The sequence below is a fragment of the Prenolepis imparis genome, unplaced genomic scaffold (assembly GCF_030444845.1).
Source record: "Prenolepis imparis isolate NDT839.2.m4 unplaced genomic scaffold, iyPreImpa1.0 SCAF_10, whole genome shotgun sequence".
Lineage (NCBI taxonomy): Eukaryota > Metazoa > Arthropoda > Insecta > Hymenoptera > Formicidae > Prenolepis > Prenolepis imparis.
This window is the reverse complement of record NW_028141168.1, coordinates 16463545-16482647: the sequence shown is the minus strand read 5'-3', so window position 1 is coordinate 16482647 and position 19103 is coordinate 16463545. Positions and strand designations below refer to the sequence as shown.

The following is a 19103-nucleotide window of genomic DNA, read 5'->3' as shown; positions in this document are numbered from 1 at the left end:
CGGAGCTTTCCTTCTCTCTTTCCCTCTTGCTTGCTCTTGTCATGTATATTGTGTGCACGAACATGGTGTGCATGTGATATACAGACGAGTATTGTATAGTTGTGTGCGGGTCAACCCAGTAACGTAGCTAGAAGAAGGGATTACAAGTTGTAAGCGAGATAATTTATTGGTGAATCCTGATGAATACCTGATGAAAACTCATTGCATTTGCTATGCATACATTTAGTTTCATCTCATGCAGCTGTCAAATAATTTGCTGACAATCATTCATCTTTTTCTGATATTCTCTTATTCTACTGCTAATAAATTATATCTAATGGAATATGCGTATTTTATATATTTATCATATTTCATCTGAAATTTATAAAACAATGAAGAGTTCTCTCGCGATGATGTAGTTTTACGAGAAATTTATTTATCAAAACGCAGTCGAAATATATTTGCATGATAGATGTAACAACGAAACATATGGCCCACGTGTCACGTCAAATGATAGAAGGAAAGACCCTCCCATAAACCCTGTCAATTCCACGCAATGACATTTAAATGGATGCGACGTCTTCACGGAGCTCGAAATCCCGAACGTATAACATCTGTGATCTCACATCCATGTTGACGCATCTCTCTCGTGTCTTCTTTTACATCTCATTTTTCCCCAGGTAACACATCATTCCCTGCCCTTCCCTGACATATTCCCGAAGTAAGGTAAAACACTAACACACATTCGTGTCCCCCTCGCTCGCTCGTAGGAATGGAACACGCACACTTATACACATGTACTAACGACCACACACATACAAATCTCTCTCTACCTCCTGTTTCTTCCTCTCTATACCAGCATCTCTTGCTACATCCTCCCTCGACCCTCGCCACACTTTGCCCGCTGCGTTCCCCCGGCCTTTGCCCTCCACAACGTTGTTCCTGAAGCGACAGTCGCCACCTGACACACGTACGCGTGCGCACGCACACATGAGCACATCTCGTAGGTATACACCATCTTTATTCATAGAAATCGTTGCTCTCCCACACCTACGCAGGTAGGTCTCTGCGAGTCTCGAAGTCAGAAACGTGGTTAGCGTAATTAGCACCCCGTTGAAGACATCTGTAAGCGTTAGAATCTGTAATTGTGGGTGTTTAATTCTGTGGAGGGGCTGCAAGGGATGAAAAAATCAATAACAGCGACGCAGGTATTTGGCTCATTCTCTGTAGAAAATTTATTTCACTTTTATCTGCAACATAAGAAGCGTGATTACTGTAAAGAGAAACTTTCTACGTTCTGTTTCTTTATAAACGGTTTACAAGAACCTTGCTCGATAGCAACTTGACAAGTAGCAAAATAACAGCTCAACCAACTGTCATTCAGTGATAGTATCGAAAATACGTTCTAGTTTACGTCATCAAAGTCATGTTACTTTCACTGCTGATGTATCTTCTGACGTGTATCTTCTATAGTATAAATTCAGGACTAAAGTATAAATTTTAAATTAAACTCGTATATTTATTTCTCCTGATCCTTTGTCTAATTGACATCTAATATCAATGATAATGTAAAATGATGAAGAAATTGGCAGACACGTGTAAGCAAATTTCCATATGGATTTAAAGAGAAAACTATATAAACTGTTACATAAATAAAAATATGCGTAAAGTTGTAAATTTGCAGAGTATTATTACAATAAATAAAATAATATCAACTCTATATAAAAGCTCTACTTTTGAAAAAGTAAAGATTATTTTGTAAAGCCGAATTTACATCTATAAAAACTGCATAGTGCTACGTAGGAGTCTGTTTTACATGCCATTACATACCATTCTGATAAACAAAAGAGTTCTTCGTAAAACGACGTTGCCTGCTATTACATTAGCAGGCAACATCAACTTCTACCATGATAATTGTTGATTTGAAGACACAAAAATGATTAAGACAAATGTGATTTTATTTTTGTTATAAAAAAATCGTTTCTTTAATAATAATAATTATAAAGTAGTATATATGTATGTGAAAGATTTTCTACGAATTTTTATTTTATATTTATTTTCAATGCTTCTTTTTAACAACCGACGATAATAAACATATAGAGCTTAGGAATAAGCTATGAATAAATCCAGTGATCAATGAAGTGATTTCATCACTTTCGTCAATGACAATCAGCTATAGTTATTCAACTACCCACAACCTGAAATAAATATGTATATCTGCGAATGTATGGCGAGGACCAAGTAAACTGACGTCAGCAACAGGTTGAGGTATCTTTTGTCATCTTTCATCTTTCCTCATCATGACGTCATCGTCGGAGTAATTGGTTCTTTTATGAATAGATCAACAACAGTTTGATTACAATAAGATAAATAATTTATATACTACATCAGTTCTTCGATATTTGTTATGTTATAATCGATAAAATTTTTATACAAGAGCACAGATGATCAAAGAAATCATAGAAAGATAATTATTATATATCTACATATTAATTAAATAAAATAATATAATTATTACTAATTAATATAATTACGGAAATAATTTTGTATTATGTGAGATTATATAATATTTTATATTTTTGTTATTAAGAATTTATAATTCTTAATAATAATTTTTACTGATAATATGTAATAATAAATCATAAATATTTAAAAATTCAAAATTTGATTTCAATCAGCTATTTATGAATGAGATATATCGTAATACGTATAATTTAAATGAAAGCTATAATCACATTTACTTCCAAGCATTTGCAAATTATCTTTTTTAAACCATATTATATTGACGGAAATGATTACGATTAATTTATATATGTCTGTCTATATTGATATGCATTATCAGCGTTTAAGGAAAACATTTTTTGAAAAATTTGTACATAAACTTACAATTTTATCAAGCATTGAATCAACATTATATTACTACATTATTTTGAAATTTACTTAAAAATTAAACTACATTTTAAATAAAATGTATTTCGTATTCTATAAAGCAAATTTCAATAAACAACTTGTTAAATTAAATTAACAATTGCTTAAAAACTGCATTAAATAAACAACTGCTTATCTATATCTAATTGATATCAATATTTATAGAATTATCAATTATTAAAATAAAATAAAAATTATTAAACCAATTTTTATGATAACAGCATGACACTAAATAATCAATAAAGTTATAAACATTGACGATAAGACTTCAAAGACATAATAATCTTATAAATTGCATAATGTGTCCTTGAATATAAAAGTATCGTGACTTTTGCAGACGCTTCGACAAGCTGCATGAACGCATCTTAAGATGAATGAGCGTACCTTGTACATATATAAATTGGCAAAAAGAAATACAATTCTTAGACAATCTCTTCAAATTATATTATTGTGTGACTGTACATACATATGTTTTAAAAAATCCGTACATGAATCCCAGTGAAACTGCAATAAAGATTATGTAATCATCATCTCGTTGGCGATGTGACGCGATTCTGAATGGACATCAAACTGATGATGTTTCGCAATATTGATGATCTCGGAACACGATGATCGAAGGTTTCCACAGGTCGGGGACATCTAACAATTCGCGATCCATCGCGCATGCGCACACACTGGTCCTGTCTACCTACGACGGATTCTGGCGAACGGCGCAGCAAGTGTAAAGTGTAACCAGTCCTGGACGGACGGTCAATCCGGTGCCTCGTTCTCTCGATCAAGATCGATCGATTGGATTCGTCGCGTGAGCAAAGTCACTGGGAAGAAAACGAATCGAGAGAAAAAAGTGATTTAGAGCCGGTGTGCAAGTTTTGGATTACCCTTTCTCGCGAGGTAACAAAATAATCGTTGTTTTGTAATATTTTCTAGAGTTTGTGCTGATGTAAATTGAAAACTATATGTTGGTGCAAATTTAATTTTTTTTTATTTAAATTTATTTAATATGATATAGATAATTTGTAAATGTACCAATAATGCAAAAAAAACTGCCGAATTGTCGGAAAAAATATATATGTATGTAAAAATATATAATAAATTTAAAGAGATTGATGGTCCTTTATGCATCATCTCAGATTAAATAAAGAAATTAAAAATTGAAAGTATTGTACAGACTAAAAGTTATAAATAAATTAGAAAGCATGCTTGTGAAGTATAAATAATAAAAAAATAACTCAAATAATATTTCGATATAACTGCATTGTAAATAGATTAAATATATTTTATTAATTACTAAACCGATAAATTAGCGATGTTAAAACTGACAATTAATATTAATTAATTTAACATAGAGCTTCCCTGTGTAATGTATTTATTTCTCTTAAATTTTACATCGCGTTATCAACAACCCTATGTAAGTAATCTTCCGTCACTGAAAAAACCTCGGTGCCTTTGAATAAATGACTGCAAACAGTGACCGTCATTATACCACACATGTCATTGGTTAACACGAACCATGATTCCTGACGTTACCAGGTTAAAAAAAGTTTATTCGTAGTCGGAAATTGTTCATAAGTCTCGTCGCGACTCATTATAGCGCAGAATAATTTAATAAAGAATCACACATTAAGAACTGCATTACGTATTATATTGAAAGACTATTTATAAGTTTTATTTTGAGACTGTTAAATTATTATGTAAAAATGCCATTATATCTTATATCAATCAATTTTTAAGTAATTTACGAGCAAATAAAATATATATGTGTGTGTGTGTAATTGTGAAAAAATGTATTCATGTGTCATATTTATTTTGCAAACATAATACAGTCTTTTTTCCAAAACTTTTCACATTTTTTATATACATATCTATTGTGAATTAGAATTCTGCAATTATTTTATAATTGTGCAAAATAAATATGTCACTTTTTAGCTTAATATGTAAGAATGTTACTTTTAACATAAAATATAAAAATCATAATCAAAAGATTTTATTTTACAAGAGAACATTTTATCTGTATGAAATTTTACTTTTTGAAATGCGACAGTTTATATGAAACAATCTGATATTAATTATAAGTCTGTAATGCTGGTTGCAATTTGTCTCTTCGAGTGTACGTAATACAGTAAGCAGATAATCGAAGATAGAGGAGGAAGGTCGAATTCCACTTTCCATCTTCGCAGATCTCTCAACCATGTTAGGTGCGTTTTAAAGACCGCTGAGAATAAATATCGGTATGCATAATTCATGCGTCACTACAGACGTTACAACCTTCATTAAGATCTTCGTAAACCATGCATAATACATAGGAATAACAATTAATAATAAACTGAAACTCTTTGACATAATGCAGTATTTTATCTGAATCATAAGCGATCATCTCACCTTTAACACGATTACTAGTTTAATTAAAAGAGAAGCTAAGCGAATTTTATGTGTGTTGAAATTTGAAACAAAATGATAATTTTTAGAATTTTTTTGGCTTTTTCATATAACTGTTTCTCTTCCATCGACACTATTCGTCATATGATATATTATTACACGAAGCGGATTTGTAAAAGAAAATAAATGAAACGAATTTGCAGCTGAGCTAAGAAAAAAAAGGGTCACCATGCAACGAAAGTAGAAGCAAAAATAGGCGCAAAGCCAAAAACATATTGGCCCGTGGTTTATAATGCTCACATCGTTGGGTTGGCATTCCAAAAATAAACATCGATATATCTTTCAGCGAGTTTTTTTACGACGTCGCGTAAAGCGATAAATTTTACAAAAAAAACCTTTGTCTCTAAAATGTTGTTCAACATCGAAATTCTGTGCGTGCGTCTTGTGTGCGTTGAGATAAATTTTAAATTTTATATAGAAAAAATGTTATTGTCCAAATACAATCCGCTCTTTTAGTTTTCATACATTGAAATTATTACGAATTACGAGCGATACGATTACACAGCTGTCTGAAAACGGTTAATGACAGTCACGTGTACAAATTTTATCTTGGCACTGTGCACGCGCCAAGATTCATGCTTCGTTTATGAAACGTTTGCAAAATAGCTCTATTACTAATTAAATGAAAAATCGAAAATATCATTAAAACGCCGTTAAAAATTTATTGCCCGTGTAAAATGTGCCGACAGCAAGAAACCTATTGAGAAATAAAAAAGGTGGACGAGTTATATTTAAACAGGTTAAACAAAGAACGGAGAATATAGTGACGGACGTGAAGGAGGAGATGTGAAAGAGAGAGAGAGAGAGAGAGAGGAAATGAGATTCTGGGCGCCAGTTGGCTGGACCACTGCCACCCACCTAATGTCAAATGTCGCCATTAAATATGCACGGGAGAGATTGAGGTTTATAGTTTTTTCTCTTTTTTTCTCTCGCATACATGCGTAACGTTAATAAATGAATGACCGGCCCAATTTGTTAAAGTTAATGTCTCGTGATAAATTGCTGAATGTCAAAGATATTTTTAGATATTTTTAACACCTTCCCCAAATTCGCTACTTTATAACAAAATCCTTAAATAGAGACGAAAAATAGATTCTATGTAGTAAACAGTGTGTTGCATCTTTTATCTTTCTCTATATTTATGTGAAATATATATTTGAAATTTATAATAAAAAATTCATTATATTATAAAAAAATTTATGTTATTAGCGAACTGCCAATTGTAATCTTCTTCCTGTTGTGTTAATTACACACAGTTGATGAAAACATTCGATATTATTTGATAAGCTCACATGGTTGAATTGATCAAGACCGTCAAAATGAATATATAAAACTTTTATGTGACTTTTCGTTCATGCAATAGTCATACATATATTATAAGAAGTATCGGACATGAGAATTTCTCATTGAATCTCGAGAACTCTAATAATCGTTCACGCACGTAATCAATTGTAATATCATGTTTCAATTACGTTCGAGTTACCAGATCGAAATTATGTGGCGCAAGAATTTAAATCGGTACTTTCAATCAAGTCTTGTAATTTATAAGACGATAACTTCTCTCACGCATGCACGCGCGCACGCATACACAAATATAATACGGATATATGTAATAAAAATTATTTAATATTATAGTAACTATCTAAGCATAAATTAGCTCCGTAGATCAACGTCATTTTCAAAATTTAAAAATTTTTATTTATAAATTATGTATATCCATATTTAATCTCTTATAAAAAACATATTTTTTAATATTGTAAAATCAAATAATATATAAATACTGAAATAATCTTTTTTCTCAAATATATAATAAAACTTTTTTGACAGCATTAATAAAAATAAAGTATAATGACTGCAAAAATATATAAATTTTTAATAATTTGCACGATAGTTTTCTTTCCAAAAGTTTCTGACAACTACTGACAAGAAAGGCTTAAAAAATTAACTTTTATAATATATATACTTTTGATCATTCATCAATTTTCTCAATAATAATATTTTCAACATTCAATGAATATCACCGAAATATTTCACAGGCCTTTTGAAATTCGATGAATATGAAATGAGAGGAAATCATTCATATGAAACCTATAATACTGATGCTTATATAGTCGTTTGCGCAATTGCGCGTTGTGAATGCAAATACAAAACTTTCTCCCGTTGACACAGATGTAATTCTGCAATGTTTATATGTTTTCGCTGTCTCAAGTATGTCGAATAAATATATGACACCGTAATCAATGTGTGATTCTATAATTAACAACATCAGGTATCATCAGAACATCATTATGCAACGTGTGCCTTTGCGTAGTATGTTGTAACAGAATAGTGTATTCATAATGTAGCATTCCAGAATATACTACAGCAGTAGTAACAACGTAACGTAATTACACAGTATTTACGTTGCTCTTCTCTCTGTACCAAGTCGCTTTCTACAAGTAGCTACTAGCTTCGACCTTCGGTTCCTTCTGAGCCAAAGGTTGACAATTAACTGAATGAAAGCTTCACAAGAGCCTTCTTACGTTGCATATAATACAATCCCCACTCCAGTGTTCATTGACCTCGTACTATTGAGACAAATTGTAAATAAATAATATTTACATTTCAGTCCATTAATGTATCTACGAGATTTTCTTTTGTCCCGAGAATACATTTGCTTTATTCGACAAAGTTTTTAACGATGAAAAGATATATAAGATGTAACATCCGCGTATCTCCAAACTTAAATTTCCATGTTAAAAAACATTACAATATTTAATCTCTCGGTTCTCGTAATGTATACATATATTAATGTTGTGATATGGATTTAAAGGGGAAAGGAACCATGTTTTTGTCGACACGAAAAGGAGCGCATAAATTTTCTGAAAGATCGTATCGCATGGACCAAAGGCGATGTAATTTTTCGCAGTATGAACGATCTTTCTTCCGCTTCTTTTCTCTTCACCCACCTTCACACACGCAGCTTCCTCGAGTGTTCAAATGAGACGAAAGTGATTGCGCAAGATTCGCGATCAGTAACGCGCAGATGCTGCGTTGGTGCTGTGCAAAATTATTACACTCGTGATTTTCTCCCTCGCTCTCTTTCTCCCTCAATGAGCGAAAAATACACTCGTGCGCATGCAAATTAGGTTCTCGCAATTAAGAAAAAATATGACAAGTAACATTCCACATGAGTGAAAGCTCCGCCATGCTCGTATCGGCGTAAGGGAGATTTACTAACTTAGGTAGAGTCACGATTAGGTAGTCTTCGTTCGAATCGCATCATCGTTTCGATTGACACGATGACCTTGGAGGGCGTGGTAGCAATGTCACTGACGATGACCTGGTTAACTATCTGCTTAAAGCAGTTGCATCGCGCGCGCATCAATGGCGTAACTTAACTGCATCCGACGATTACACGAATTCTTCTAATTCGTGTTTTCAAACGCGTTATTCGAAGATCGTGATCGTTTTATCATTATAGCCTTATCAGTCCTTCACATACGCGTTTTGTAAATAATGCGCGTTAAAAATGTATTTATTATTATAAAAAAAAAATAATTTTATTGTACGATTTTTTTCTCCATCGAATAACTCGCTCGAATTTTAATTACGCCACTGCAATCGATACTGCTCATTCGAGCTGATCAAGTAGTTATGTGTGCTCTATATTAAGCGGGAATGACGCGGCATACTTTGAAGTCAACTCGTCGTCTGAAAGTAAAATTGTACGATAAGATTCCTGAATGACACAGATTTTTTATTACGTTTTTTTATAGCTCTCAATTTCTTGCACAAGTCTATTCAACTATTGAAATTATGTGTGTGTCATACCTGTAGACAATACGTCATACAAACTGATAATATTGCAACAAAAATACATCAGCAAAATTATAATAATAAATAATATAATCTGTAAGTTTTTAGGCATACTAATATAATTTTTATTAATATATACGTACATGTATAAATAAAACATTAAGATCATCTCTTTGCAGAGATATATTATTATATTGCAGCGTCGTAATTAAAATTCACGAGCGAATTATTCGAATAAAGGAAAAAATCGTATAATAAAATTATTTTTATTATTATATTGATAATATGCTGGAAATAATGTTACAAGGATTTGACTTTGTTACTTGAAAGTAATATATATTCATCGTATAATGTGTCTTAGCTGGGAGTAAACTATCTTTAATGGTAATCTTGATAAATATGTGTATACAGCTCAAGTGCCGTGCCATTAATAACTCGTAAGTCATAATCAAGGCAGCGATATTCGTCGCGGAGGCACAATACACGTAATTGACCTTGATCTGCATTCATCTGTCCTTGGACCGCGTTCCCCAAACTTGCCTTCAATAAAAAAGAGTCTGTCATTGTCAAGCTTAGAGATCGAGACACTCCTTTTCTTCTCTTTTATATATCACGAGTAATTGTATATCACGGTGACTCGCGTAATAATCGGAGGAATACGAGTTCCAAAACGAATTTACGCGCGTTTCGAGATTTTAGAGGTCTCTCATACGAATCTCTTTAGCTGCCGATTCTTGGAAGGCCTCCTTGGCCCGATGGCCTCATTCGCATTGATGCCTCCACCGGAATAAATACAAGACCACTTGGCACTTCCGCCGAATCAGTTTCCAGACTGATCTCATCTCTTAATCCAGTTTCATATATATTTTAAACACGATCAGTTTCTGCGAGGCTCTCGACATTATGATTATTAAGTACAATGCAACGATATATTTAATAATGTGGAATATCAGCGCGCAAATTCATTTAAATCGTATATGTGACAGATTTAAATCTTTTCTTCAATATATTTTGTCAAATAGCCAATAATACGTTTAAAAGAAACTGCTTTTACGAGTAAGATAAAAAGCATGCATGCGCGACGGAAATCATGAAACTACACCCACACTCGAGCCTAAAAGTGGCCGCTCTGGCTTGCGCTGAGTGTTTGCGCTTGTCCATAAACCGGCTTCGAGTGGCGAGTGCGAAAGTTTCTGCGAAAGTCTGGTAGAGATCCGAATCTGTGTGTGAATATCAATTCTATTTATAACACTCCAGGCTTCTATAAGTAGCGCGGATGTTGTAAGAAATATCTATCCACCCTGTCGTTCCAGTTACTCATCGGTACCAGAGATTTGAGAGATAAATTTGATGAAACAAAAAATGATGATAATGAAATTAATCGAAATGCCAATCAAACACCTCGACGTTACGTCTACTTATAGATTTCGTGAGGCAGGGCTTTAGAAGAACACAATGTCGGCAGCTGTAAGAGAGCGGACGACGACGCACACCAGCAGGAAGCTCGTGAGTCATGGCGGTCCTATATCTGGCCAGAGAGACGGAGCAGCTACGGCCAGCAGCCTCGAAAACAACTTAGGTAAACCTTTAAATGTGCCACCGGAGATGTGTAACCCTATCTACCCGTTGTTCTCTTTTCTCGCCACACGAGTCAGCATGGTCTTTTTATTCGCGCTGTTCTCGTATTCGCAAGTCTTGTCAAATAAATTAGCTACGAACACAATTCATCAAACTTTTAATGACACAACTACCTTGAGTTTTTCTACTGATCGATATAAACTGACAATACATTTCCTGATAATACATTTGCATTTCAATATAGATACGAAACGATATTAGCTTAATGCAGAGGGAGAGAAGCTAGACGTAACAATATTTTAGTTGACGTCTGTATTTGTAATTGTCTATATTATCTACTCGGATTCGCGCTTTCTCGGCTTCACTATTCATTACTCCCTGTCTCGTTATAGCAGTGTGAACGACGACATGTTAAATTGGTTCGTTTGGCTCTTTCAGACGCACTTCTCGAGGATCTGCAGACGAGTGTCTCGAGAAGTGCCACTCCTAGTCGAGACAGAGCACTCGCGCCCCAAGTCGAATATCGGGTGGCTGCCAACCCTACTAGAGTATTCTCCGAGGGAGGCAGGTGAGAGAACAAAGTAGTTTCAATTAGACGATAATTTGAAGAATTAACGCGTCTTTTTGCTTTATTCGGTGCGCGTATTATACTTCTTATATAAAATATATTGAAAATATATAGAAAAAAATATTCAGATTTTTATAAAAATTATTTTTTAGACCTATATCTCCAAATCGTACGAAGGTGACTACCACTGAGAAATTTGTGAGCACTGGTCCAACCGGCACGCCCAGCGGTATCCCGGGATTAGGATTTCTAGACGAGGAACTAAAAGACGTGAGTTTTCCAATTAAAATAATATATCATTAAAACTTGCAATCTATCATGAGCTCAATATTTATTAATTACAATGACTGAAAAACATGTAATTACTCACATATCAATTTGAAAAAACTCTGGACTCTTACATTTTACTTTTAAGAGAAGAAAATTATACACAGATAAATCTTTTGAAAAAAATTCAGACAAGAAAATTCATTTGTCACCATATCTTTTAATTTCACTCAATATTGCGTTGCTATTTATCGAGAAAATAAATTCAATCACTTAAGAAGTGATAAAGTGCATGTAATATAAGAGTCTAGTATGATGTGTAGTGTTTCTTTTATTACTTGGTATAAATATTAGCCTGGGGATAAAATCTAGAAACAGGAAAGAATTATAATCTCGACACACGTCGCATGAAATTACGTAGACATCAATGGCGCCGGTTCTTGCACAAAAAAAATGCGTACCGCGATCAATGCATGCAAGAAACTAGTTTCGCATACCATCATGTGTGCGCCGAGATTACTAAATATGCTATTGAACAGAAAACGACCATTTGATGCTAATTAAGTGATATTACTTAAATAGTATATAAAATTCTCGATATAATCGGCTCCAGCAAGCAAAAAGTAAAAATTCAATTAATAAAAACTGTATTATTTAACTAACATAACAAAATTGTCGAAAAGATCTCATCTTAATTTAATTAAAAAATTTGATCGTTTAATTTTGAACATTTCGAAAAAGCTGCAATTTTGCTATCAAATATAAATTGTAATCTTAGGTCCATTATACACATAACTTTAGTACTCGAGGATGATATATGAATAATAAAATATCAATTATGTCTTATCAAAACATATGAGTATAATTTATATAATTTACAGTAATAAAATGTAAATAGATATAGAAAATCGATTATATAATATCATTATCATATTTATCAACCAATATTGTTATTAACAGAAAATTTATCTGCCATACTGTATAAATTAAGTAGATTTTTTCATCATAAAAAATATTGATAATTTCTATGTTAACACCCACATAATGAGTTTTACGCGTTCTGCTAGAGTTCCAATTATATACCACGCAGATTGCATCGTTTATGTATTCGCCCCGAGGTGCAAGTGTCGTGTCGGTGCATCTAACGAACGTTTAATGTTGCCTCGTCGTTGTGTTAGAAGGAATGAAAAGAGAGACCGCGAGGGAATAAATGAGATCACACTTATACTTGAAGCCGCGAAGTAATCAACGCGCCTCGTGTCACATCCCCGAACATTCAAAGAAGAAGAAGAAGAGCTAACGCTAAGAACAAAAATAGATTCACAGACCGTATAATTTCATTATAGTCGCCCGCGCGACTAACTTGTTCAAGCCAAATCACGATTGTCTGATAATCCTTCTTTCACGTTTGCAGTTATTTGTTGACCTTCACGCAAGACTTTAAAAGATACTTTATATATGCAGAAAAATTAAATATTGTAAATTTTAGATTTTTTCTTTTTTTAAACACCGTACATAAAAAATGAATAAGGCAATTAAAATGCAAAGTGCTATTAGTTTTTTTACATGTATGATGGTACGAAGTTAATAGCAGTGATAATTTGCATTCTAAATGCATGGTTAAGCGTGAATTTTCTAAGACGGTTCTAAAAAACAAGAATAATGAAATATTTCTCGCGCATCCTCGATTTACTCGATCGTCTGGTAAGAGAGAAACGCATTTTAAAACGACTATGCTCTGCTCGGTAAAGATTTTCCGAACAGCCTCGTAATAATAATACTGCCATTTTACGCGATATATTAAACATTAGAAAATCACATTGGGGAGGATCGGACCGAGAGATGATTGCAACCTTCGCCGATCATACGCCTTGTAATCCGACATCCGATGAAAATAAATTGGTTTGCTCGTGCTCCTTTGCACACACGCTAACCGGATGTATCTTCGAGCTAACGGGCTCTTAAGATCTCTAAGCGATCCTGTCTATCGTCACGTGAAACGATAAAATGTATAATAAGATCTATAAAATTTCTACACGTGTTATTTATATCATTTCGCAGTTTGTGGAAAAATCGCATGATGAAAAATAGCACGATGTATGGCAAATTAAATTTCTAAAAAGTAACATAAAAAATTAAATGTTTCTCATAACACACATCGATGACGTTAGCTTTTTCTACATAGCTGCAGAATTGAAACACAATCATCATCCGTGGAATTTAAATGCTGTTACCGATCCGCCCATGCACTTTACGTATAGGATAGTCGTAATCGGAGTCTTATAAGGAGAGTCTCATACTGCTGACACTGCCCACGCATTGCTCGCACTAATTTCTTACGATCTGATCGCGATGCTGAGCATAATGAGGGATGGCCTGAATGCCTACGCATATTCATATGAGAGATTCTGTTCCATAACATTCTCTCCTCTTGTGTATTTACAGGTCCAACCCGGTCAGAGCAAAACGATAGCGTACAAGCAGGTGTCGTATCAGTACAACAAGGACTTGGACGGGAAACCAGGTGAGAAAGTTTATATATTTCAGCATCGAATGCTGAAAAACTAGAAAAAAGAATCAGAGATCCCTTGAGACAGGCAACACGTCGGTCGCGTCTCGGGGTCGCGGACGAATAGCGCGCGAACGCGAAGCGATGGCGGAAGGTAGGGGAGCCGGTTGCTCGTGTCGCGCCTTTTAAGGCGCGTGACGGCCTTGCTGGTTTACGGTTAATTGATAATGAAAAAAGTCAAGCGGATCTCTCTCTTTCTCTCTCGCAGATTTGTGCGCTACACACGATCTTCAATGCAATTCCAGTTATATCTCGCGCAAAGAATACTGGCGAGATCGCACTTAAGGATTGAGAATGCAAACCTTACCTTATACCTGATGATCTCTCAATAAAGAAAAAAATAAAAATTAAGTTCCCTCGAACAAAATTTGCGCTTCCAATTTTTATAAAATTTAGTCAACATATTTCGAATAATTTAAAATACATATAGTTACATGTAAGCATTTTTTGACGTAACTTAAATTTGGTACAATAGATATTGAGATATAATGGATAAAAATGTTTATAAATTAAACGAGGAGGTGTGAGTCCCGCACGCAAACATTCATCATCTGTCATTCATTTATGAAAATTTGAAAAAAAGAACCTTTTCGGAACTTTATTTACCTCTATCGTAAAGAAGTATGACGTGGGAGCGAAAATGTTCTCCTTGTGTCTCTGTATTTGGCAAAGACGATACGGTCGTAGTTCATGTTCTTCGTGGTCACACATAATACACAAGCATAGCCATATTAGGACCGCTTATAGCAGAAGGCTGACCTGATTTCTTCGTATCTCCGCTGCTCTCTGGAAAGAAAAAAAAGAATGAAAAATAAAGAAGAAAAAGAACAGAGACGATAAAGAGATATAAAATAAAAGATAGACACAAGTTTTATTATACTGGAAGGATAAAATGACTATCAATCATCCGGATCAGTAGGTGAAAATATTCGTAGACCAGAAACGTCATTGTTAGCTAGCTAAGATTTAAATCTATAAACTAAAATAGTTTAGACATTATTTATAAAATTAAAATCGATGATAAATTCCTGTAGTTCTTATACACATGATGTTTCATTATTTTTCAAATACTACATAAATTTAGATTGAAAAGTATTTATAAAATTTTCTATGACATCATTCTCCTGGAAAAACATCGCGCTGTTCAATCGCAATGTGGTAACGCACTAAATGATTCATTGTGTTTCAGATTCGTGGGCCATATCAGAAAACAAACGGCCTCTTACTGGCTCGCCCTTGATGTAAGTATAAAGTTCTGCCTCATAAGTCCCAAAATATCACCGGTTTCTGAAGAAATGCCAAACGACTTTCGAGAACGACTCTTGCACAGAGCACTCTTTTCGTAAAGATAGAAATAAAAATTCATATTTGTTTTCTCGATTGTGTTTAATTTACGCACATGACATTCGAAAGAAATTTATTGCAGATATAATATGAATAAGAAAATTTTTATCACTATACTAAAATTTACAAAGTACACATATGAAAAGAGCTTATATATGTTTGCAGTGACGACATCCATGAAAGTTCTTACGAGGAAACTAAGGCTCCTGCAACGTATCAAAGTCCAGAACCGATTATTAAAAGAACAATGGTCAACAGAGAACTGGTAAATAAAAGTATATTAAATAAAGCATAAATTTATTAGCATGATATTAACACTTTAACGGCGATGTAACTCTGTATCTGTAAGGTCTATGGCGACAGTTCAACGTCTCGTTCGAAACAAACCTCCCCCCTGCCAGGAACTCAGAGGGATGTCAAGTACATTCACGAAACTAGTACGTATACATATATAAATTATTATCTCTTACGAAGAAATCAATATACATCATATATCTTATAATCTTGACATTAGCATTAAACAAATAATTCTTCGCCTCTCCAAGATTCGCCCTACCAAGCTGATCCACGATCAACTCAAAGCGCATTAACAGTGCGTACGAGTACACCGCAAGAATACAAAACCATCGAATACGTCCCGTCGCCAAGTCCGGCAATACCGATCAATCTGCAACCAGGTCCGAACACAAAAGTAACCACCACGATCAAGACGTACACGTACGAACTGCCGGGATCTCCGGAAACCTATTTACCAGGTGGCAGCGTGCCAAGGGGAAACGTCGTGCTGCCCGGTGATCAAACCATTACGTACACCTTACCAGGGAAAAGCAGCACGACTGCAACTACAGACAAGACGGTCACCTATCAAACCGTGACGGAGAATGTACCTCCCGATCCCCCGGTCAGATACAGTAGCCCGACGTCGAACGATGTCACCGAGAAGTCCACGACCATTCACAAGGAGGCAAAATACTATCGCGAGGAGCATCTCGACGATCGTCCTGGTTGGAAGCCTTCCAACGTTTACCGCAATGCGCCAACGCCAACAAATCTGGAGACCAAGGCCACCGTGACCGAGAAGTATTATCAAGCCGACGATAATTATCCCAACGGCCACGGTCCGGATTATCCCAGGATATATCAGAGTCAACCGCCTACCGTTGAACACACCAAGAGCATTAAACGGATCGAGGAATACAGATCGGACAGGCATCTGACTTCTGATAAACCGGATGCCCCGAGCAAGGTGACGACGACGGCTTATTGGGGTCCACCCAATACAACGATTTACAAATTCTCGAATACTACGACGACGGTGCCGCCTAGCAAGAATGCGGACGATCACGAGGTCCTCCTGCCGAAACCATTTCCGACTGGTATCCAGGTGTATCCCTCTAAGCCAACCACCAACGGCGAAGGGCCACCGGCAAAACTCGAAGACCTCATGGCTTCCTTCTCCGACTCTGAGGTAAAGTAATTAACGCTGTAATCATTTGCCGAACGATAATAAGAGTTTCTATATAATATTTTATCTTGTGTACTCAGCGAGAAGTATTGGAGGATATAGAGAGGCAAGAACGTCAGAATATCAAAGAATCACCATCCAGAAAAAAGAAAGAAGTCGATTTTATCCCGCATACACCGCCGAAGGTCAAGAGCAAGAACGTTACCGGCCCACCGGTCTATTATCCTCCTGGCTCGGCGGAATTCACCAAGAAGGAAGAATCTAGTGCAGCCATGTCACAAGCTAGTGTAAGTTAATCATTTAATGTATTATAAAGAATGATCGTAAAGACATGAAAAATTTATAATAAACATTGAGAAAAAAATAAAACTATATATGCACTATATTCGCAGTAAATACTAATAGTTCAGAAATCACTCTTTGGAGCAGAAAATGATCAAGACTTTCATTATCCAAGTTTTAATTAGTTTATATATTGCAATGTTACTTATCATTAATCTGGAGAAAGAAACGCATTCTGCTTGTCTCCTGTATTTCTAAAAGGAAAAAGTTATTTGATTGATACCTGGTTTTAATTAATTATTGTTTGCACCATTTTTCAGGGAGGATGGCAAAAGGCAAGCGGAAAGTATGAATACGAGGCTTCCAGTAAAAGCAAAGCCAAAACCAGCAAGGGAGGCGCAGTCGTCCCAGTTTGTCTGCCATTATGCTGCGCATTGCCATGTGTTATTATGTAATTCAATTTTTGCATTAACATATATTAATTAAGCACATATACGGTCTGAAACATCTAATATCACAATAAAATAAGAAAAAAATATAGCCTGCAACAGATCAGAACAAGAATTAATACAAAACTATATAGTTTATTTACGTTTAGAGCACGTTATAAATTCTTTTTTCATTATTTTTTCATTGTCAATAGGAAGTACAGTCACTTAAATTGCACATTCTGCTTTTTTCTTTTCTTTTCTCTTCGAGATCTAAACGTATATATACATCTCTTTTATTTTTCTTATTTTAAATATAAAAATGCGACTGAAAGGCATAGACAAATATATATATGTATATGTGTTAATATAACATATGACAAATTATATAATAAGCAAATAATCAAATTTATCATAAAAAAATAATTTTATGTATTAACATACTTATAGACATCCAGACAGCTAATTGTAAATTATTTAAAAGATGACTTAAAGATGATATATTTAAAAAAAAATGTGTTTCAGCGAGAACAGTATAATTGACGAAAATATATGTTTAATATCTTTTAGAAATCTTTTCGCCGAAAAAGTAACTCAAAAGACATCTTTTCGTCTTCTTTATTTTTTGTGCTGTCTGGGTGTATACTTTATAATAACAAATACTTTCAAGTTATATTTATTTATATAATTTTTATTGTTATAATTTGTATTATCTCCCACAATAGCAAATTATTAATTTTTTTTAATGTGCTGCAATGTGAACTTTGCTATTTTAATATAAACAAAAAATAAAATTAATAGCACGACGCACAATAGATTATTTTTTAATAAATTAATTATAATTTTTATTAATATATTTTTATATTTTTATTTATATGCCTCTTATTATGCAAATTAATTATGTCTATAGCGTGTATAACATTGCTAATTGTAAGCTTCAATTAAATTGTAAAATTAGAATTCTCTTTTTTTTGCAAAATAAATATTAAAATTTGTAATAATTAAGAAATAAATATTATTAGTGCCATTTTATATAAGAGATACTATTACTTAAAAAATTTTTAATATTCTCATAAATTATTTTTTCCAAAAAATAATTTATTAAAAATATGTATGAAGCGAACAAATAAGTATCATGACAATAAGTATTGTAACAAGTAGGATAAATAATCTTTAATTGTACTATACTACCGTGAATTATGGTGCTATAATAATTTTAGTATTAAAAACAATCATGTAAATGAAAAATATAATATCATTGCAAACACAGTTATGTATATCCCTCTCCGTCTCTGAATACAAATATTTGTAATCATATGTAAAAATTGTGTCATGTTATAACATGTGTTGCATATGTGTTAATACGTATGATAATAATAGACTGTATTTTAATAAATTCGACATTTTTAAACAGTGAAATTTTTCCGCTCATGCATTTCATTCATATGCGTTTTTTCTTCA

The 19103-nt window shown here is 33.9% G+C and overlaps 1 protein-coding gene across 1 annotated transcript; it reads left to right on the top strand.

The window, feature by feature from the left end:
* Positions 1–3625: 3625 nt before the first annotated feature.
* LOC145942239 (uncharacterized) lies at positions 3626–18911 on the top strand. Its single transcript, XM_083048773.1, has 11 exons — positions 3626–3798; positions 10566–10720; positions 11158–11287; positions 11440–11557; positions 14000–14078; positions 15313–15364; positions 15633–15732; positions 15817–15904; positions 16013–16935; positions 17013–17219; positions 17535–18911. The coding sequence occupies exons 2-11, from the start codon at positions 10597–10599 to the stop codon at positions 17667–17669; spliced, it is 1956 nt and encodes a 651-aa protein (XP_082904899.1). The 5' UTR covers positions 3626–3798; positions 10566–10596; the 3' UTR covers positions 17670–18911.
* Positions 18912–19103: the final 192 nt, after the last annotated feature.

Coding starts and splice junctions, on each gene's coding strand:
- LOC145942239 (XM_083048773.1), top strand. CDS start 10,597: ATGTCGGCAGCTGTAAGAGAGCGGACGACGACGCACACCAGCAGGAAG. Junction 10,721..11,157: donor CAGCCTCGAAAACAACTTAG/GTAAACCTTTAA, acceptor TGGCTCTTTCAG/ACGCACTTCTCGAGGATCTG. Junction 14,079..15,312: donor GGACTTGGACGGGAAACCAG/GTGAGAAAGTTT, acceptor ATTGTGTTTCAG/ATTCGTGGGCCATATCAGAA.